At 43.6% G+C, this 23606-nt stretch overlaps 1 protein-coding gene across 3 annotated transcripts in view; it reads right to left on the bottom strand.

Annotated features, from left to right (window-relative positions):
* Nucleotides 1-2609: 2609 nt before the first annotated feature.
* Nucleotides 2610-23606, bottom strand: part of LOC120931479 (nuclear receptor ROR-alpha) — a 637829-nt gene continuing 616832 nt past the window's right edge. For all 3 annotated transcript variants that reach the window (XM_040342970.1, XM_040342972.1, XM_040342973.1), the window contains 7 exons: nt 23367-23606; nt 20499-20620; nt 14908-15040; nt 12832-12939; nt 8864-8974; nt 5787-5899; nt 2610-3881 (listed from right to left, as the gene is read on the bottom strand). The exon at nt 23367-23606 is cut by the window's right edge and continues 150 nt beyond it. In XM_040342970.1, coding sequence (XP_040198904.1) covers nt 3717-3881; nt 5787-5899; nt 8864-8974; nt 12832-12939; nt 14908-15040; nt 20499-20620; nt 23367-23606 — 992 coding nt within the window. In that variant the 3' untranslated portion in view covers nt 2610-3716. The remainder of the gene's footprint in view (nt 3882-5786; nt 5900-8863; nt 8975-12831; nt 12940-14907; nt 15041-20498; nt 20621-23366) is intronic.

The raw sequence follows: 23606 nt of genomic DNA, 5'->3' as shown, positions 1-23606 counted from the left end.
TACAGGTTACCTGTTTAATGTAAGGCCCCGTACACATGGTCGGTTTGGTCCGATGAGAATGACCCAAAGTTCATTTTCATCGGACCAAACTGACCGTGTGTATAGGCTATCGGTCTGTTTTCCTTCAGTCCAAAATTTTAAAACATGCTTCAAAACCGAACCGATGGACCGCTGCCCCATCGGACCAAACCGATGGTTAGTACAGAAAAGCATCGGTTCAAAACCCGCGCATGCTCAGAATCAAGTCGACGCATGCTTGGAAGCATTGAACTTCATTTTTTCAGCACGTTGTGTGTTTTACGTCACCGCGTTCTGACCCGATCGGATTTTTAACTAATGGTGTGTACACATATCAGACCATCAGGCCACTTCAGCGGTGAACGGATGAAAACGGTCCGTCGGACCATTCTCATCGGTTTTGTCCGACCGTGTGTACGGGGCCTCAGACCTCCCTACACACGACCGAGTTTCTCGGCAGAATTCAGCCAGAAACTCGATCGGAGCTGGATTCTGCCGAGAAACTCAGTGGTGTGTACACTTTTCACCGAGGAAGCGGACGAGGAACTCGTCGGGCCAAATAGAGAACATGTTCTCTATTTCCTCGTTGTTCAATGAGGAAAGTTGGCCAGCCGAGATCCTCGGCGGCTTTAACACAGAACTCGACGAGGAACTCGATGTGTTTGGCACGTCGAGTTCCTCGGACGTGTGTACGGGGCCTGAAGCCTCGTACACACGGCCGAGGAACTCGACGTGCCAAACACATCGAGTTCCTCGGCCAGTTCAGCCCTGAAGCCGCCGAGGAGCTCGGCGGGACGAGAGCTCCCATAGAACAACGAGGAAATAGAGAACATGTTCTCTATTTCCTCGCCGAGCTCCTCGTCGGCTTCCTCGGCCGAAAGTGTACACACGGCCGGGTTTCTCGGCAGAATTCAGCCAGAAACTCGGTCGGAAGCTGAATTCTGCCGAGGAAACTGGTCGTGTGTACGGGGCCTTAGAGTTTGATCACTTTTATTGCAGTCACAAGGAATGTAAACATCCCTTGTGACAGTAATAGGCAGTGACAGGTACTCTTTATGGAGGGATCTGGGGTCTATAAGACCCCAAACCCCTCCTCTGCAAATAAAAGAATTTTAAAATGCCAAGTTTGGAGTTTTTGAATATATTTAAAGTTTTAAAACTGGCACCTTTAAGACTCCAGTAAACCAGAAGTGATGTTACTGCCGGGTTACTGCATCAGGGACCCGATCAAAGCTGATTCTGGCTTTGTTCGGGGTCTCAGGCCAACCGGCGGATGTGCATTACGCCGGTACAACCACTTGAAGCAGGTCTATGATTTTTGCGGCACATGCTTAATTGAACAAGCTGAAGTTAGAAGCTGATTTGCTCCAATGCAGAGCTGCACCAGATTTTGCACTCTCCGGTTTTAGTAAATCAACCCCTGAGTGTTTTAGAAGTACTGAATTTGCCCTGCGGAAGGGAAGGAGATTTGCTCAGAGACGGTCTTGCCGACGGTCTTGTAGCCTATTCCATCCCTGACAACCTTGGACAGCTCTTTGGTCTTGGCCATGGTGGAGAGATTAGAATCGGATTAATTGCATGCTTCTGTGAACAGGTGTTTTTTATACAGGCAACACACAGGGATTAAGAGCACTGCCTTTAGAGAGTGCTCCTAATCTCAGCTTGTTACCTGTATAGAAGACACCTGGGAGCCAGAAATCTTGCCGATTGATAGGGGATCAAATACTTATTTCACTCATTAGAATGCAAATCAATGTATAACTTTTTTTAAATGCATTTTTTTTCTATATTTTTGTTATTCTGTTCCTCACTGTTAAAATAAACCTACCATTAAAATTATAGACGAATAATTTCTTTGTCAGTGGGCAAACATACAAAATCAGCAGGGGATCAAATACTTTTTTCCTTCATTGTAGCTATACCTGCAAAAGGGGCCAGCCTTAAGTCATCTAGCAGGACTTCATTTTCTGACTAAAGTTCAACTTTAAGCTTTGACAAAAAAAAAACCTGGAAGCAGATTACCAATGCAGAGCTGTACCAAATGTGGAAGCTCTAGTTTTAGTAAATCAACCCAATTATCGGACAACCCTTATGCCGCGTACACACGATCTGAATTTCCGATGACAAATATTCGATGGGAGCTTGTTGTCGGAAATTCCGACCGTGTGTAGGCTCCATCAGACTTTTGCCGTCGGAATTTCAGATCGTGTGTACGCGGCATAAGGGTTGTCCGACAATTGGGTTGATTTACTAAAACTAGAGCTTCCACATTTTGTTGTCGGAATGTCCGATCGTGTGTACGCGGCCTTAGAAGAAGCAGCAGAGCACAGAGCAATTTTTCAACACACCACCTGCCAGAAAGTGGAGCATGCCTCTTCTTTTTCAGGCCTCGTACACACGACCGAGTTTCTCGGCAAAAACCAGCAAGAAACTTGCTGGGATTTTCTTTTTTGCCGAGGAAACCGGTCGTGTGTACATTTTTCGACAATAAAAACTGTCGAGGATCCCATCGAGCCAAAAAGAGAGCATGTCTTCTTTTTCCTCGACGGGAATGGAGAAACTTGCCTTGTTGAGTTCCTCGAAAGCCTAACAAGGAACTCGACGAGGAAAACGATGTGTTTCGCCCGTCGAGTTTCTCGGTCGTGTGTACGAGGCTTTAGAGTACTTTCAGATTTGTTTCTCTGAGTAAGTGACAAGGTCGCTTTAATATTCTTTCAGCTGAAATTTTAGATAACATATTTTTGTTGCAGTATAATGATGTAAGAGCCTCCTGAATATGGATTTCAAAGAAAAGGGAACATACAAGAAAATGTATTTTGTGACAGAGAAAGACCTGATCTAATAAAAGAGTATGATGCGGTAAGACACCTGGTGACACAATGTGACAAATAGGACAATGGCGAATGTGCTTTGTCTATTCCGCTGCAGTACGCCACACACCAATTACTCTTGTATGCCTCCAAACAAGTACGACCGCTCTCCGTTCTCATTGACGCAGGAGTTATTTCAACCCCATTCAGTACCAGATTTATGGGAACGGTTAAGCAACTACCTGGACCAGCATCCCCCCCCCCGACTCTCACAAAAAACAGCAGCAGCAACCACCCCAACACCCTCTTAATAATCTATTGCTTTTACACTAAGTCGCAAATTCCTGATGTGTACATCAAAATACATTAAAAAAAAAACAAACATAAAACACATTTCACTAAACAAATGGAAAAAGAGCAGTAGGAATTAATAAAAAGGTGCAAAAAAAGAAAAAAAAGTGCCACACGCAAACAGACCAGAATAAGTCTACAGCTGGGCCCTACGCTTTAAACAATATCTCTGTAGCCATATAAAGGTTCATGCCCACGTACCCTGTAATACATATATATTTATATATAAATATTATTTTGCTTGTATTGCTAGAGACATTAGAAGTCTCATGGTTAAAATGCAGGCGTGGTTCTTTCTCACCAGCCTGCTCTGCAGTTGGTCCTTAAATTCTCTCCTTTACCTCTTGTAAACAATAACCCTGGGCGGGTGAGAGGTCAAGGACAAATGTCTGTGCATGTCACCACTCTCCTCCTGCACCCAGGTTTGCGTAAAGTGTCTTGGTTCCTCTATCCCATGTATAAATGCACACGTGTGTGCGCGGCTGGATTCTTATGAAGCAGTTGCTTGTTCCAGGTATGAACAGTAAACGGGCTGTTCTATCCCTCCAGTTGCATGGCTGGCTCATATTCAGAGGTAAAGAGTTCCTTGTAGAGGGGAGGGAAGTGGTGTCTCACAATGTCTGGATATATTGCTTTAAACGCCATGAGTTTCTCCGTGTGACGACTGCACAACGCACGTAGCGTGGAGACTTTGCATATTAACTGAAATATAAGAAACAAGCACTTTCATTATAAAGTAAAAAACACAAATACAGAGACACAAACATGGATAGTCCCAGTGACTGTTCAAGTAGCTACATATGACCCTATATAGCAATGTTTCTCAACTCCAGTCCTCAAGGAACCCCAACAGGTCATGTTTCCAGGATTTCCCTCAGATGAAACGGCTGTGGTAATTACTAAGGCAGTGAAACTGATCAAATCACCTGTGCAAAATAATGGAAAGTCTGAAAACATGACCTGTTGGGGCACCTTCAGGACTGGAGTTGAGAAACCTGGCTATATAAAACTAGCTAATGTGCATATATGTATGGCCTGGTTATATGACAAACCTGCCAAACTGATCAACTCTATTAAAGGAAACCTGTCATGATAGCAATATGGGAGCTGCTATTCTATATGGCTGTTTGTAGACTTCAGACCCTCTCAGCTTCTAGTGTATGGTCATGGGTTGCTTTACATCCTTTTCCAAAACCATGGCCATTATTATATAGAGTTGGCCCCTTCTTTGTGGCTATAACAGCCTCCACTCTTTTGTGGGGGGGGGTCTTTGCATAAAAATTTGCAGCTTGTGCATGAAACGTGCCTATTTAGCTAAAGTAGCATTTGCGATGTTAGGGACTGAGGTTGGACTAAAAGACCTGACTCACAGTGGCCATTACAATTCATCATAATGACGTTTAGTTGGGCTGAGGCCTCTGTGCAAGCCACTTCACAACTACCGCATCACACTATGGTGTTGACTTAATAAAACTAGAGTGCAAAATCTGCACAGAAACCAAGCAGCTTCCAGCACTGCTAGGTGGCACTGATGAGGCACTGATTAGCACCACTGGTGGGCATTGATAGGTGGTACTCGTGGGCATTGATAGGTGCCAATGTTTTGAACTGGTGGGCACTGGCAGGAGGCACTGATTTGTGGCACTGTCAGGGGTTACTGGTGGGCACTGATGAGGCTGATGTGCCTTTTCCACTTGGGACTGATGTCCCTTGCACAAAGGCCGATGATCGGCTTTTTTTTCCCCTCACCCTGTCAGCGTGAGGAAAAAAAAAACGATTACAGAGCCTCTGTTTACATCACGTGATCAGCTGTGATTTTCCCAAAAAGGCTACATTTAAGGCATGACGTGAATAGATAACAGTTGCTTGTGAACTCAACTGAACTGTCAAGCCATCAAATAGCTGGTGTCATAACTAACCTAACAAGGCAGCTTCCTTGACTGTAAAGGATAGGAAGATTTAATTCCACTTTACCTTTCGAGCTTATTCAATAAAAAAAAATTCAGAGGTCCAAAGTGCGGCGATTAGAGGACACCAGAGGCGGCCCGTCCATTAAGGGCGCACGGGTGCCGCCCCCCCCTATATGTATCATGGATAGATTCATGTATAGCTTAAATCTATCCTTGGCTGCTGCGGCCACCCCCTAATCAGGCATCTGGCCCCTTTTAGAACGGTGGGCGCCTGAATTACAGCGGCAGGGGTGTTTTTTTGCAGCACCTGATAAGAGCCATATGCTTCAAAATATAGTGGACTCAGAGCGCAGAGCATTGCTCTTGGAGCCCATCCAGGTGTGTTAGAAAAGCGAATATTCATTTTGATTTTGAACACTGAACCGCTTCTCCGCTAATCAGTTAGCACGGGTCTAATAACCATCACCTAATTGGCTGAAATGGTGGCTGTATTTGATGGGCACAGTGGCTGCAATTGATGTTTCTTTTATTAGTATTTTTTTCAGTTTGTCTGCACCCCCCAAAAATAATTGGCGCACCAGCCACCAGTGCAGTACCCGCACTCCTGTCCCAGTCTGATTTAAATAATGTGAATTCTGTTCAGTTGCTATGGGTTGCTGTGTTTACTGAATAAGCCTGCTGAAGGATGTGGCCTTACCTTGGTTAGAATTCCATCATCACGATGGTTCTTTTGAAGAACATGCTGCAGTGTGAGCTGGATTTTCTGCTGGAGTTTCTCAATCTTCAGTTTCTCCTGTAGCCATGACCGATCTTAGAAAAGCGAGATCATAAAAAAAATTATTATTTGGCATAGAGTATGGACTAAGATGTACCACTGCCCAGCCCTCGGCCATAGGGCAATGCAACACTTCAATGTGCTTGAACATTCATTCTCTGTAATGTCCATTTGTATGGATTTATTTTACTTGTCACAGTAGGATTAGAGGTGTTAGCACAGACAAAATAAATAGCTGTGACCAAAGACGAGTGCTGCAATTTCGAGAGTTAGTACACGTTTGGAAATTCCGACAAGAAAAGTCTGAGGGTGTGCTTTTGGTTGGAAATTCTGACCGTGTGTATGCTTCATCACACTTTTGCTGTTGAAATTTCCGCCAACAAAAGATTGAGAGCAGGTTCTCTATTTTTCAGACGGAAAATGTTCCTATCGGAAAATCTGCTCATCTGTATGCAATTCCAACACACAAAAAAACACGCATGCTCAGAATCAAGCAGAAGAGCCGAACTGCCTATTGAACTTCGTCGATCTCGGCTCCTTGTACGTGTTGTATGACACCGCGTTCTTGACGGTCGGAATTTCCGACAAGATTTGTATGACCGTGTGTATGCAACACAAGTTTGAGCCAACATTCCGTCAGAAAAAATCCACGGTTTTCTTGTCGGAATTTCCGATCGTGTGAAAGCGGCATAAGAAGCCAAAGCTTTTTTTGGTCATACTTCTCTTATAGGTCACAGGGGTGCACATATTTCTACTCTCCTGTGACCCAGGCTATCGGCCACCATTAGCTGACATCACAGAGCCACTCTAGGCTCTGGAAGAATCCCAACCATATTGTCAGGATCCACCCAGCTGCCTGGTTGACAGCCAGCACTGGCTCTCAGCGCATTGCTGAGCACAGAGGCGTGTATATATGTTTGCTTTTGTGTTGACCTCCCAAACTTCTCCTATAAAGCTTGTAAATACAGAAGTCAAGCCCCTCTTGATGCTCTATATATTGCATAAGTTCACTAGAGGCACAAGTTAAAAAGCAAAGATTTCTGTACATCAATTATACATCAGCAAGGAGCTGGGTAGACAGATTCTCCATGGCTTACCAAGATTACCAACAATATTAAAGCATCAAGGCACAGACACATTGGGGCTGATTTACTAAAACTGTAGAGCACAAAATCTGGTGCAGATGTGCCTGGTAGCCAATCAGCTTCTAACTTCAGCTTGTTAAATTAAGCTTTGACAAAAAAAAGCCTGGAATGTAAAAAAGGTTTCTATGCAGAGCTGCAACAGAGTTTGTACTCTCCAGTTTTAGTAAATCAACCCCAGAATGTTTCTCAGGTCTGATACAAGGAACTATTTTCCATGTCAGTAGCCCTCTCAGCTTTAGCCCTGGTTCACACTGGGCTGCGGGAGTGAAGCCGTGCGAGTTCAGCTGAACTCGCACGATTTCACTCCCACTGGCAGTCCCGATTTCGGCCGCGATTTAAGGTTTCTGCACAGATGTCAATGTAAATTGCGGCCCGAAATCGCAAAAAGTAGTACAGGAACTACTTTTTGAAATCGGTGCAGCGCCGCAGATGCGGCGTCGCACCGATTAGGACGGTGTCATTGCCGGCAAATGCCGCCGATTTGAGATGCGATTTCACAAGTGAAATCGCATCTCAAATCAAACCAAATCGTACCCAGTGTGAACCTGGGCTTAGAGACTTTGGCATGAATGTTAACAGGTGATACCATGACATTGCGAAAGACAGAAAACAATTCACTCAGACCTAAATTTGCAGCCAACAATTTACACATCTGAATTTAAAGTGACACCGAACTGTGGTTTTAAAAAAAATGTATTTTATTCATGTATGTATTCTTAACTCAAAAAAGTCCCTTCTATTGCTCTCAGCCTCCTCCAAATCTCCAAAATGTTAATTCTCCATGGCCCCAATGCACTGTATGTAAGAACATAGCCACCCTTCCCTTGCAGTGCATATGACCACAATGTGCACTGCCCATTTCAAACAGAAGCAAGGGGAGGAAAAATTAGAGGTTTGGGAGCTCACAAAAGAGGTTACAAGAAAGGCAGAAAAATACAGTAAAGCCTCGTACACGCGGTCGGACATCCGTCAAACTTTCCCTTGGATTGTTGTCCGAAATGAGTTGTCCGGTCACACCCATAGCATACACAAGCTCGGACTTTTCTGCAAACTTTTCTAAAACTTTCCCATCACGTGTCCTTTCTGCTCTTTATCGCCACCCTTTGGTTAACTTCTGCTATTGTTGGTTGATTTTAACATTGGTTCTGGGCATGCGTGTTTGTACTTCGGACAAAAGTCCGATGGCTTTTCTGTACACACGGTCGGACTAGGCACCATCGGACTTTTGTTGTCGTAAAGTTTGTCTGTTTGCAGACCAAACTTTTTGTCCGACGAAACCCGAAAAAGTTGGTGTGATGGAGCGTACACACGGTCGGACAAATGTGAAAACTTGCAGATTTTGAAGTTTGTTGGACGAAAGTCCGACCGTGTGTACAGGCCTTTAGAAACCATTTTATGAAAAATAGACTACAGGGCCAATAAAGGGGTTGTAAAGTTTTTTTTTTCTAAATTGGTTCCTTAAAGCTAGTGCATTGTTGGTTAACTTACCTTTACCTTCGATTTCCCTTCTAAATGTTTTTTTTCTTTGTCTGAATTTCTCACTTCCTGTTTCTCCTCAGTAAGCTTGCCCCCCATCATCCGAGCCGTTCTGGCTGGGGGTTAGTCAGCCAGAACAGCTTACTGAGGAGGAACAGGAAGTGAGAAATTCAGACAAAGAAAACAAAGAGAAAAAACATTTAGAAGGGAATTTGAAGGAAAAGGCAATGCACTAGCTTAAAAGGAACCTATTTAGAGAATAGAAAATGAACAACCCCTTTACGCAGTGGATTTTCTTTGAAAAACAATGATATCCCTTTGTTGTCAAGTTAGCCCTATTCCTGTCCATTTTATGTGCACTTTTATGAATATCCTTACCTCCTGACATGAGCACAAAGGCAGAAAACAGAGCGATCTCATCCTCCGTCAAATGCAGAGAACACAAGCTTTTACCAAACTCGAATACGAAGCTCATTAAATCTTCACAACCTAAAAAGAGAGAGACAATAATAAACACAAAGCCACATGAACAAAACAAATCAATATACCAAACAGGGTTACACTTCTAATTTAGGCTGTGAAAAGGTTTAGTATATGTAAACCCTTACAGTAGACTTCTCTTATTTGCTCACTTAACGATCTGTTAAATAGTTCATTAAAGTCGTTATTATATCGTTTTTTTTAAAGTTTTTTTAAATCTGTTGATTGAGCCGATAAAATCCTGATTTCTTGGACTTTCCTGACTAACTACTTCTGTACCGGGCAATAACATTTCTTTGCTAGAAAATTACTTTGAACCCCCAAACATTCTATATGTTTTCTTACATTTTCTTTTAGCAGAGGTCCTATTGAATACAATTTTTTTTTAGCAGTTTTTTTATGTCACATGGTATTTGCGCAGCGGTTTATTAAATGCAATTTTTTGGGAAAAAGAAAGAAAATACACTTTAATGAATTATTTTGCACACAAACATAATAGAATGCCCAATTTTTTTATAAAATGTAAAAGATTATGTTACGAGTAAATAGATACCCAACATGTCACACTTAAATATTGTGTATGCCATAGAATGGCGCCAAACTACAGTACTTAAAAGTCTCCTATAGGTGACGCTTTAAATATTTTTACAGGTTACCAGTTTAGAGTTACAGAGGGAGTCTGGCACTAGAATTGTTGCTCTCACTCTGATGTTTGTGAAGATACCTCACATGTGTGGTGCGATCACCATTTACATATGCGTGCTTTAAATTATTTATATGGTATTTCCCTAACCACTCGACCCCATTTTATGTATCCTGGGATAGGTTGATTACAATACATTGGACGCAAAGTTAATTGTTGCAGTTTAAAGATCTATTTTTATTGCACAAAAACAGGTTGCTTCACGATGGGTATCCTCTACTTTGCCATCAATAGATGAGTGGAAATTTAGAAGTGAATATGTTTTGTTTGAGAAACATACGTACCTCTCCCACAATGCTCTACATACGTTTGCTGCAATATGGTCTATTTGGATAGATGCGATGGGCCTGTCTGTTACTCTTTGTTGAGAATGCTGTTCTTATTGTTACTTGTGGGATATTTTTTAGTTTGCCAAGTATGATAGAGAGGTACAGGTGATCTATTGATATATATATTTGATGGCAACTTGTGGGCTTAGAGCCGGTTCACACAGGGGCGACTCGTCAGACGACTCAGCCACCTGACAAGTAGCACTCCGTTCTGTTCAATGGAACCGTTCTAATAGGAGCGACTCAAGTCGCTCCGACTTAGAAAAAGGTTCTTGTACGACTTTGGGGGCGACTTGCATTGACTTCAATACAGAAGTCATTTTGCAAGTTGCCTCTGAAGTCGTCCTGAGATCGCCTTGCCGAGTCGCCCCCAAAGTCATGCCGCCCCAGTGTGAACCGGGCCTCAGTGCTGTATTTTTTTGTTGCTACTTGTTTTAAAAAACAATTCTTCTATTTATAGTTCTTTTATTCTGTGCAACAGTTTGGCTCTGTTATTCTGTACTTGTTAAGGCTAAAATCACATTTTATAGAAAGATTTTTTCTTATTTATGACTCTGTGCTTTGACACAGCTTGCAGTCCTCTCAAGGTCTTCTGCTTGATCTGCTCCACTCCAGGGGCTGGCCTTTTCCCTAGTGTAGGTTCCTGTACACTTTTCTCCCCATAGCCCAAAACAGATGCGATGGCAATGTAAGGTAATGTATATTTTTTATTTTTATTTACTTTAACCCCCCCCCTTTTTTTCACCCCTCTTCTTCCCCCCATTTTCCCCTCTTCCATGGGACAGGAGGTTTCATATGAATATGTATACGAATACGTTTTTGTCAATTTGCTTGTATTTTGCATTTATCATATTTGTTTGTTGATACTAGGTATTCAGTCAGATGTCGAGAAACTGAAGCCCTAAAGAAGTGTTCCTGACCGCGCAACGTGTAGGCGATTTCCACTGACTTCTCTTTTATTTTGTCTTTATACATTCTGGGCTATATGTTGCCCTTATGATGTAATATGTGTCTTTAACAGTTTGTAACAAAGATATGACTTTTTATATAAATAGTTTGCTTATCTATTGAGATTACAGATATCAGGGGGTCGTCGTTCAAGGCCCTTATTTTTACCCTTTCCTGCCTTAAAGTGTAACCCCCCCCCCCCCCCCAAAAAAATGGATCCTGTTCCTTTAAAACGTGTTATACAGCACAGTGCCATGACTGTGTAATTTGGCCCTATCACCTGAAATACAGTACCTAACAAAAGTGAGTACACCCCTCACATTTGTGTAAATATTTTATTATCTTTTCATGTGACAACACTAAAGAAATGACACTTTGCTACAGTGTGAAGTAGTGAGTGTGCAGCTTGTATAACAGTGTCAATTTGCTGTCTCCTAAAAATAACTCAACACACAGCCATTAATGTCCAAACCGCTGGCAACAAAAATTAGTACACCCCTATGTGAAAATGTCCAAATTGGGCCCAATTAGCTATTTTACCTCCCTGATGTCATGTGACTCGTTAGTGTTACAAGGTCGCAGGTGTGTTAAATTTGGTGTTATTTCCCTCACTTTCTCATACTGGTCACTGGAAGTTCAGTGCTCAGACCATACACCACACACCCAGAAGGAAGCCCCTTCTAAAGATGATACACACGAAAGTCTTCAAACTGTTTGCTGAAGACAAATCAGACATAGACATAGGTTACTGGAACCATGTCCTGTGGTCTGATGAGACCAAGATAAACTTATTTGGTTCAGATGGTGTCAAGCGTGTGTGGTGGCAACAAGGTGAGGAGTACAAGGACAAGTGTGTCTTGCCTGCAGTCAAGCATGGTGGTGGGAGTGTCATGGTCTGGGGCTGCATAAGTGCTGCCGGCACTGGGGAGCTACAGTTCATTGAAGGAACCATGAATGCCAACATGTACCGTGACATACTGAAGCAGAGCATGATCCTCTCCCTTCAGAGACTGGGTCGCAGGCCAGTATTCCACCATGAAACTCACCCCAAACTCACCTCCAAGACAACCACTGCCTTGCTAAAGAAGGTGAGGGTAAAGATGATGGACTGGCCAAGCATGTCTCCAGACCCAAACCCTATTGAGCATCTGTGGGGCATTCTCAAACAGAAGGTGGAGGTCACTAACATCCATCATCATGGAGGAGTGGAAGAGGAAGAGGACTCCAGTGGCAACCTGGGAAGCTCGTGTGAACTCCATGCCCAAGAGGGTTAAGGTAGTGCTGGAAAATGGTGGCCACACAAAATATTGACACTTTGGGCCCAATTTGGATATTTTCACTTAGGGGTGTACTCACGTTTGTTGCCTGCAGTTTAGACATTATTGGCTGTGTGTTGAGTTATTTTGAGGGGACAGCAAATTTTACACTGTTATACAAGCTGTACACTCACTACTTTACTTTGTAGCAGTGTCATTTCTTCAGTGTTGTCACATGAAAATATATAATAAAATATTTACAAAAATGTGAGGGGTGTACTCCCTTTTGTGTAATACTGTACCTGCTTGATCCTGCCCTCTCCTCTGTAAACTGACCACCATTTATCATGGCTGCTGATCCCCGACACTGTGGTCAGTTTACGTGCCTCTGTCATCCGCAGCTCTCCTCTGTCGTTTATATGACCCCAAGTTTTATCAATACCAAGAATATTTTAAATATATGTGTGGCTGCATTCCTTTGCTGTGTTTTTTTTAATTTATTTTTTTAACTTCTTATATTGTGAAATTGTTGCATTCTCCATACTACCTTGGACAGCTAACACAAAGCAGAAATACCCACTGGCAAACATGACACGGGACATATAACATTGTGTATTATTAAATACTTACCAAGTGACTTGAAGACTTCAATGCCTGCATATTTGCCATCAAAATATACGGTGTTGTTTTGTGAATCAAAGGCACGACACATTCTGATGAAAACGACTTCTAAGGAACCTGCAGGAGTAGAAAAAAAATGGTGCGCATTGCAATGTAGGTTGGATTAAAGTTACTATATTATATACTGCTGGTCTCAATGACTTGAAGTCCAGGGCAATTTTTTTTCATTTTACAGACTCATCAAGAACGACCTAATTTATCCAATCAATTTGAATCCAGTCAGGCAGGCCCTTGCACTACATTGTTTTGGTAGATCTGAAGGAGGACGTATGATGAGTTTTACACTTCAGGCCTTATTTAATAAACAGTGTTAGAATTTAAACACCAATTGCAGCTATCAGAAATAACTTGACTGTATTCACTCTCCACAGCATACATTCATAATAATGGTAGCTGGCAACTAGTAAACTTGAATCCAAACAGAATCCAAAGTGCCAACGTGTTTCGGCTTACAAAGCTTTCCTTTCCTTCCCCATGCTGGAGAAGGCTTTGTAAGCTGAAAAACGTTAGCACTTTAGATTTTGTATCAGCATTTGTGTAACCAATAAAGAATTTATACTAAAGTTTCAGAGTTGCCGGCTACCATTCTTATGGACAAATTAATCTCTGTATTCATGGAAGTGGTTGTAAAGACAGAAGGTTCTTTATTTTAATGCATTCTATGCATTAAGATAAAAAGCCTTCAGTGTGCAGCAACCCCCCTCAGGTCCTTTAATACTTACCTGAGTCCATCTCAATCCAGCCATGTTGCAGGAGAGTCTCAGCTGCCCAGGACTCTCCCTCCTCATTGAGACAGCAGCGTGGCGCCATTGGCTCCCTCTGCTGTCAACGTAATTGAGCCAATGAAGAGAGAGGACCGAACCGCAGCTCCGTGTCTGAATGGACACACAGTGCTTCGGCTCGGGTGACCCCATAGAAAGCTGCTAGGCAGGAGAGAGGGGCCAGGAGTGCCGGCGAGGGACCCGAGAAGTGGAGGATTTGTGCTGCTTTGTGCAATACCACTGCTCAGAGCAGGCAAAGTATGACATTTTTATTATTTTTAAATAAAAAAAACTGAGACTTTAGTATCATTTTAACTAATAAATGTATTTTTAAATGCAACTAGTGTAACCTTCTGGATTTGACTTGGTATCAGCCTCCTACAATCCACTGTACAGCAGAGCTTAGACTGGGAGAAATAGCAAATGCAGCCAATTAGTTGTGCAGTAGGGGTAAGCTGAAAGGAGTGAAGGTGAAATTATCTCAACAGACTGCTGCTCCTCCTTTCACTGTGCAGTCACAGTAAGGGGAGAGGACCTGTCAGGCCTCGTACACACGACCGAACATGTCCGCTGAAACTGGTCCGTCGGACCAGTTTCTGCGGACATGTTCGGTCATGTGTAGGGCCGACCGGACAGTTTCCCGGCCTAGCGGACAGGTTTCCATCGGACAAAAGTTTCTTAGCATGCTAAGAAACTTGTCCGCTGGAAGCCTGTCCGTCGGACATGTCCGATGGTCAGTACGACTCATCGGACATGTCCGCTGGCCCGAGAAGCCGCACATGGCGTCGAAGTGATTCAACGCATGCGTGGAAGCATTGAACTTCCGGGTTTGCGGACGTGGCGGCGTCAACGTCACCGCCACGTCACCGTGCTGTCTGTCCGCGGGGATTTCGGTTTGATGGTGTGTACAACCATCAGACCGAAATCTCCGAGCAGACATGTCCGATGAAAACGGTCCGCGGACCGTTTTCATCGGACATGTTCGCTCGTCTGTACAAGGCCTAAGGGTTATATACCTGCAGCAGACAAAAATCTGGTCTTTTCTCTGGCTGTGCAGTGTGGCAGAGCTGTGTGATTCCCAGGACTGGTTAAATAAACAATAAACTCTTTTGGTTGGAAAAAGCATTTTATCTGTGGATTTAACCATTTTCCTGGAGATAAAATGTTGTAAACCATTAATAAAAAATAGAATGCATTTCAAATGTAAACATTCTGTACTCTTCAGCAGTTTACTTCATTGTTTAATCTTCTTCTTTGTATTTACCTGCTTTTAGCAACACGATCTGATCATTCTGACACAGCTCCATGAACCCATCAATGCGTTTGGCAAATTCCACCACATACTGAATGGCCTCTGTTATTTTGACTGCACAAAGCTGCCACATCACTTCTCGTTGCTGTATGGGAAAAGCAAAAAGGAATGAACAATTCAGAAGTCTTCTCCACAGAGAGGCAAGAGTCAGGGTTTCAAACCAGAATGTAATATATCATTTACTTTAAAAGGGGCAGCAGCATTAAAATTAAAGCCCAACTCCGAGCACAAGAAGAAAATGGCCCTTGCAGTGTTAACTTTGTGCAAAGTCTAAGGCCCAGATTCTCGTAGGAGATACGACGGCGTATCTCCAGATACGCCGTCGTATCTCTGAGTCTGAGCCGTCGTATCTTGGCGCCTGATTCAAAGAATCAGATACGCCAAAATTTCACTAAGATAAGACCAGCGCAAGTCTCTTACGCCGTCGTATCTTAACTGCATATTTACGCTGGCCGCTAGGGGTGTGTACGCTGATTTACGCCGAGAAATATGAAAATCAGCTAGATGCACCAATTCACGAACGTACGCCCGGCCGACGCAGTACAGATACGCCGTTTACGTTAGGCTTTTCCCGGCGTAAAGTTACCCCTGCTATATGAGGCGTAGGTAGATGAGGCATACCAATGTTAAGTACGGACGTCGTTCCCGCGTCAATTTTTGAAAATTTTACATCGTTTGCGTAAGTCGTCCTTAAATGGGGCTGTGCGCCATTTACGTTCACGTCGAAAGCATTGGCTTCTTGCGGGTTAATTTGGAGCATGCGCACTGGGATACTTTCACGGACGGCGCATGCGCCGTTCGTAAAAAGCGTAATTTACGTGGGGTCACATTAAATTTACATAACACACGCCCACATCTTCCACATTTAAATTAGGCGGGCTTACGCCGGTCTATTTACGCTACGCCACCGCAACTTTGGTTTGAGAATACAGCACTTGCCTGACAAAGTTGCAGAGGCGTAACGTAAATAGGATACATTACGCCCACACAAAGATGCGCGCTTCTACGTGAATCCGGGCCTAAGGTTATAGGGCTAAATGAGTAATACTGACTTCACGCCTGTTGACTGCCCCTAATCACGCAACTGCAAGGCCTCTTTTGCAAAGTAGTCCCAGCGACAGTCGCTTACCTGCATCCATGAACAATGCAGGATTTATTGCCCCACACTGTACGCAATCACACCAAGGGACTGCCCACAGTCCAGGGAACCCAACTGAAAGGGTTTTCGTTCCTCTCCATTCCAGTGTTTGGCTTTAACCCCCCTGGCGGTATTCCCGAGTCTGACTCGGGGTTAGATTTTCCTGCTGCGAGCGGTAACCCCGAGTCAGACTCGGGCTCGCCTCGCTGGATCCACAGGGAGTGTTTACTTACCTTGTCCCTGGATCCAGCGATGCCACCACGCTGTGCGAGCGAGCGGGACCTCGCTTGATTCACACAGTGCCTCTGTGTGACGCCGATCTCCGTTCCCTGCGACGTTACGACCCACGGGAGCGGGGAACGGCGCAAAATTCAAAAACGTAAACAAACACATTACATACAGTATACTGTAATCTTATAGATTACAGTACTGTATGTAAAAAATACACACCCCCCCCCCCCCTTGTCCCTAGTGGTCTCCCCAGTGCCCTACATGTACTTTTATATAATAAAAACTTTTTTTTTCTGCCTGTAAACTGTAGATTGTCCATAGCAACCAAAAGTGTCCCTTTATGTCAAAAATAGTTTTAGAGCAGCTAAAAAACAGCGATAATAAATTATAATCACTTGCAGAATTGTGCGATAGCGATTTGTGGGGAAATTCGTCATAAAAAAAAAAAAATAATGACAGCGACAATTCTGCAACTGAGCAAATTTCAGTGATTTTGATTTGATTACATTATTGAATAATTTTTATTATAATTATATTATTACTTGTTATAATTATTTATAATTATTTATTATATTATAATTTATAATTTTGCTTTTAAAAAAATGTCATACACGGGATGCCTACTAGACTTTTGTTTGGTCAGATTTAAGTGAGTTATTCCTAAAAATTACAGGCCTACAGTATAAAACGCCAAATTTCCTTGCAAATAATGGTACCGCTTTCAGCACCTTTTTTCTGAAAGAATCATACCGCCAGGGAGGTTAAGCTATGGTCTCACAATTATAAATAATCCTGCAAATTGCACTAAAGTAACCTGAATGCTATACATACATGAACTATATAGCAGTATATTGTATTAAACAGCTCTAATGACCGAATTTTATCAAATCTCCCACGCTGATCAAAAATCAAGCAGTCACACGACCTAAGGGATTGCTCAGCAAAGCTCCTGCACAGAACAAGGGCTATACAAAAAAAGATTTCAACCCAAGGTGATTGAAAACAAGAGGGACTATAAAACCACACTTACTATTAAAGTTATCAAAAATATAATTTTTTTATTAAACAAAACATTGACAGAACAAGGGCTATAGTGTTTAAGAAACTGTGTTACCTTGCCCAGGGCAAAGTGACAATGTCTTAGCAAAGGCCTCCTTCCCAGCATCCACCCCCCCCCCCCTTGCAGCCAGCACTAAAATCCCCAGTGTCAGCTGGTGTCTACTTCAGAAGGAGTAGTAACATTACCTCCTCTCATGTGTGTCTGGGCCTTGGGACTGGCTACTAGACCTGAGCACGGTCACATGGGAGGGGGTCACATGCTTTCCCCTACCTTAAATAATTGGGTATTGTCGCCAGCTGTGACAGAGGAAAAAAACAGGAGGGAAGCGTTGGACAAGGTATCAGTGGGTCTCTAAGGGCCCTTACCCTTGATATTATCATTTTGCCTTGAATGCGATCACAGAATTGGGAATGTAGAGCATTCATGCGCTTTTTTTGTTCCTTGCCCAAACCAGTTTCCTTTCAAAAACAACTTACACCATTCAGGGAATGCTGCTGAGATAGAGGCTAATTAAGAAAGACCTCTATATGTCCTACCAAGTACTAATGGGAATACGCTCCTGGCAAGATATAAAACATTTCTGTCCAAATGGGAGAGAGACTTAAACATTATGGGCCAGATTCACAGAGAGCAAGGCGCACATTACGCTGCCGTAGAGTAACCAATGTACGCTACGCCAACGCAGCGCAGAGAGGCAAGCAATGCATTCAACAAGCCAGTGCTCCCAACGCTGCGTCAGCGTGGCGTGGGATTCGAAGGCGTACGCTGGGCGTGACCCATGCAAATGATGGGCCGAGCGTCAGACAGATACGTATCATGAACTGCGCATGCGCCATGACGTGGATGCATCCCCCTGCTCTTGCTCACAACCACGTCGGAACAACTGTCTAAACTACGCCGGATCACTGCGTACGGCGGGAACGTAACCTACGCCCAGCCAGACACACGTCCAACGTAAAATACGCCGGCTTGTGTTCCCTGGTGCAGACCTTCGCATGTCTGCTGCTGGGTTGCACCTCCTTTATGGGGAATAACTTTACGCCGGACGTACAACTTACGTGCACCTCGCGTAGCCTGCGTCGGGCGCACGCAGGTTCGTGAATCGCCGTATTTCCCTCATTTGCGTGTTTGAATGGCTAATTAATGGGAGCGGCACCATGCACCCAGCCTAAATGTGCGCCCACCCTACGCCGGCGTAAGCAAGCTACGTCGGCGGGGTGTAGCCTGGTTTTAGGCGCATATCTGTTTGTGGGTCTGGCGCACAGATACAACGGCGCACATTTGCACTTACGTCGGCGTAAGTGCTTTGTGAATCTGGGCCAAGGTCCCCAGATTCTCAGAGAGACCGCATTTTTTTATTTATTTTTTTACACACAAAGCCTCAATTAGTAATAAGTACCAAGAAATTACTTCTAAAATCCTGAGACAGTGGTACAAGACCCTGGCCAACCTTAAACTTTTCCCTTGACAAAGTGACCAGTGCTGCACAAAGGTATGCTTTTGCACTTATTTCTGGAATGCCATCTGCCTATTCTGATGACCAGTCCTTCAAATAACACTGGGGTGTATAAGGCCCCGTACACACGGCCGAGAAACTCGACGAGCAAAACACATCGTTTTGCTCGTCGAGTTCCTTGTGAAGCCGCCGAGGATCTCGGCGAGCCAAGTTTCTCCGTTGACTAACGAGGAAATAGAGAACATGTTCTCTATTTGGCCCGACGTACACATGACCGGGTTCCTCGGCAGAATACAGCTCCGATCGAGTTTCTGGCTGAATTCTGCCGAGAAACTCGGTCGTGTGTACGGGGCCTCAGAGAAGGGCTTTAGGAGTGAAATATGACCTCATCTACAGAAGGGGTGCCTTGCACTGCATGTCTACAGACCCACAGACTTGGGGAGGGGAAAATTTACAAACATGCAGCACTGCAAGAAGCAGGACCTGTGCATGTAAGGTTTAAATATGGCTACCCGTATAAGTACAATTATACATAGGCAACAGAAATTTGAAATGCTCAGCACATATTCATAAAGATTATTTACATTAGGCTGATCGTTTTATGTGTATGTCTAATAAAAAATTGAAAATACGGCTTATACGGCCATAAAAAGACAATGCTCGAAAAAAGACCATAAGTTTAATATGGGAATAAAAACCTTTGCTCTGGCAGAATGATATCTGGAGGGTGGCGCAAACCCTCCCGTTTCTACAAAGGGCATTCTGAACTGGCACACTGCTTGGAAGCCAATACCTCAATCTGACACTGCCTGTGTACTCAAGGGGAGTTATTCTGGGTTATAATGAATGCTTTCATTCACTGCTTTCTTTATCTCTCTTCCTCTGCCCTATTCCCCAGCTTCTCTATGTACTGGATTTTCTTTACGCAATTTCTGTTCGAAAAATAGTAACGAAAATTCATGTGCAGTAATTCAGTATACAGCAATGTATAAATAACCAATGTATATGTTATATGTATTAACAAATGCATTATAGATTATCAAAATGATTTGGTTGTCTTTCTCATTCCAAAACAAGCTTATTTGCTTAAAGAGGGGGTTCACCCTATACATTTTTTTTTCTAGCATTAAATTAAGCATAGTAGCGCGTGGGCGTTCCTATCCAGAGGGAAGATGATTGACGGCCGGCTCTGGCGCGTCACGCTTCTCCGGAAATAGCCGAAAGAGGACTTGGCTCTTCACGACGCCTGCGCATAATCTGTGCGCAGGTGCCGTATAGCGCCATGAAGAGCCGAGACCTACTCCGGCTATCTTCGGGGAGCGTGACGTGCCATAGCTGGCTGTCAATCATCTTCCCTCTGGAACGCCCATTCCCCGCGGGGAGTCAGAATCTTCACTATAGGATTGCACAGTGAGTACGGGGCAAAAATAAATAAATAAAGGCATACCGTAGCTCGCGCTACTATGCTTAATTTAATGCTAAAATGTTGTTATTGTGGGTGAACCACCGCTTTAAGAATGCAAAACAATGCCCACTGATATTCAGCTACAATCAGAAGAATAAGATCACACATCACTGAAAACAGGAAACATAGTTTTGGATTATTTTTAAATGATACCAGAACTCTAAAATGTAGCGCTTATCAGGACATATTTTACCTTGCTCTGATAGTTTTCAATCTCTTCCTGGAGAAAGGTTTGCCATGTTATCTGCTGGAGCTCTTCACGTAAATACTGGCAGGTTTCCATATGGGATTTGGAGATGTTCTGAGCAAGATGTTCTGTGAATGAGAAATAATAGTAATCAAAATGTCAAACTGCAACCACTGCTTTTTGTAAATGAATGGGTTAAAAGGTCAGTCAATGAAACATGCACTGCTGTAATCCAGAAAATAGATTGTTGTAGAAAGTTACAAAGATAAAGTGAACCTGTACATCATGTAAATTTTAAAAAGTGAACGCCTGCCTAAAGGCCAAGTCACATTACTGAATCTATTTACGACCTAAAAGTAGTTGTAAAAGACAGGTGTTGTTTTACCTTCCTAAATGTACTCTCTGCATTAGGGTAAAAAACCTTCTGTGATCCATCCCACCCAACACTTGCCTGGGCTTAATCCCAATCCAGCGCTGTGCCTGCCGCTGTCTGTCAAATCCAATGGGGAGGGAGCATAGGGCGAGGACCAGCTGCACTGTGTGTGTCAACAGATCTACATATCCTGGCTTAGAATCAAGCCCACATGAATGCCCCTGTAGCAAGCGGTTTGCTATGGGAGCAGTCAGAAGAGAGGAGGAACCAGGTGCACCAATGGAGGACTTGGAAAAGGAGGATCAGGGCTTCTATGTGCAAAATAATTGCACAAAGCAGGTAAGTATGACACGTTTTTTTTTTTTTTTAAATTGTAACTTTACAATCACGTTAACTCACATTATCCAATAGTGTTGCATAAACTATTGAGATATTTCCTTATATAGTTCCTCTACTGCTAGCAATGAAGATTTTACAGAGTTTCAGCCAATGGGGTAGCAACTTCCATTAGGTAAAGGGGTAGCTGTAATTCAATAATTCTGCCCCTGGGAGGTGCAGACTGATCGTGATATGGATGTAAGAGCAGGCACCACAAGATGCCCGCCATTATCCAAAATTATCCATTCGATTTGGCAGGTTACTGGGTTTTGACTTTCCCTGACATTATTAAAACAGAACTGAACCCTCAAAAGTACTCAACTCCACATTCCAATGGTGCAGTAGTTGAATCCCTTGAAGGCCACTGTCCTCTTCTCCCTGACTACTTCCGGGTGCCAGGTTTTTGACCTCTTGATTGGCAGGTGGGGAACTGACATCATCGCATGCATGTACACAGGAGAAGATGCTTCATTGTAAATGTCAGATTGTTGGAGCAGACGTATTTGTGGCTTTAGTTCCCCTTTAACATTGCATGTGGGGGATAGGGGTTGGTGGGGCTTGACCATGAAGTGAGGCAAATCAGGCATCAGTAAGAAAAGCGCAACTGAACCAAAGAGGATTACAGAAGGAGTTTCTAGTAGGGTTGTCCCGGTACCACTTTTTTAGGACCGAGTACAAGTACCGATACTTTTTTCATGTACTCGTGGATACCGATTACCGATACTTTTTTTTTTAAAATGCAGCCATGTGTCCCCAAAGTGCAGCCATGTCTCCCCCCAAATGCAGCCATGTGTCCCCAAAATGCTGCCATGTCTCCCCCCAAATGCTGCCTTGTGTCCCCAAAATGCAGCCATGTCTCCCCCCAAATGCAGCCTTGTGTCCCCAAAATGCAGCCATGTCTCCCCCCAAATGCAGCCATGTGTCTCCCTCCAAATGCAGCCTTGTGTCTCCTCCCAAATGCAGCCTTGTGTCTCCCAATATCAGCTTTGTGTAGGTCTCCCCCACCGTCTAGTTGTTCGGCGCTCAGGGAACATAACAGCTTTCATTTGAATAGCTGTGTGTTGCCCGCCGCGCGTCATCATAGCCCCTCCCCCTTGTCCGGGCACTTTGATAGACAGATCACCCATCCCAGGATTGGACGGGTGATCTGTCTATCAAAGTGCCCGGACAAGGGGGAGGGGCTATGACGACGCGCAGCGGGGGAACACACAGCTATTCGAATGAAAGCAGTTATGTTCTCTGAGCGCCGAACAACTAGACGGCGGCAGCAGTTTTCCTCCAGTGGACTGCTCTGCTCTCCGCCCCCTCAGTCTCCTCTCCGACCGCTCCCCGCCCCCACTTAGAGGAAAAAAAAGAAAAGTATCGGTGAATCAACGGGAGCATTTGCACGAGTACAAGTACTCGCGCAAATGCTCAGTATCGGTCCCGATACTAGAATCTATGTGGACATGTAAAAATATATTTCCAACACAATAATGATTTAATTGCAAGTGTAAGCAAAATTTCATAGATACGTTTCCAGACATAACAGGAGGTTCAAACTCATTTATAAAGGAATGAAAAGTCTTGCAAACTAATCAAAACAAATCTAAATTGAAGAGTTCCCCATAACTTACCCATACCGTTGCAACTTTACAGAGAGCCATGACCTTGGTTTGTAGCTCTTCTGGTCACAACTGCATAGATCACTTTTATTCATTTATTTTTTAATTTGGAGCCAGTTCTTGGTGTTTTGTATGTCAATGTCAAATGTGACTGATATATCACAAATCAGTCTATCTATAGAAAGGACAAATCACTCAAACCCCAGCTGCTCATTCGTGACTTGGCTTTTCTCTTTTCTATGTATAAGCAGAATTTATTTTCACATTATTCTTCATAAATGTTCAGTAATATATGTATGAACGTGAGCTGCCAAATGTCCAGACTCTTGAGAATCCTAATCAAACCAATTACAAAAAAACAGGCAGTTTTCCTTCATCACAGTGTCGTCCTAAATATAATTTCCATTTTGACAGCATTCAAGGCACAAGGCCAATAACGGGACTATAGGATAAAGTTTAAAACATGGTGACATTTCACACATAGGCATCAATCCAACAGTTATTTCCAGTGCAACTTACCAAGTTCTGCCATAGATATAGTTGGGGAGGCCTCTCCGTTAGTAAATGAGCAGTATGGGAAGAAGGATGAGGCAGGTGTATAGTCTGGTTCAGGTTTGATGCCATTAACATCCAAGCCGGACTGATCTGGGGATGGCTGGATATCTAGGTAGAAGCTGCTTACTGCCGACTCAGTCTTGCCTTCATCAGGCGTGTGCCCTTCCATGTATCCTCCCAGGTCATCTCTCAGTTCTGTGAGCC

The sequence above is a fragment of the Rana temporaria genome, chromosome 3, assembly GCF_905171775.1.
Source record: "Rana temporaria chromosome 3, aRanTem1.1, whole genome shotgun sequence".
NCBI lineage: Eukaryota > Metazoa > Chordata > Amphibia > Anura > Ranidae > Rana > Rana temporaria.
The sequence above is the reverse complement of the archived record's forward strand: the minus strand, read 5'-3'. Positions and strand labels throughout refer to the sequence as shown.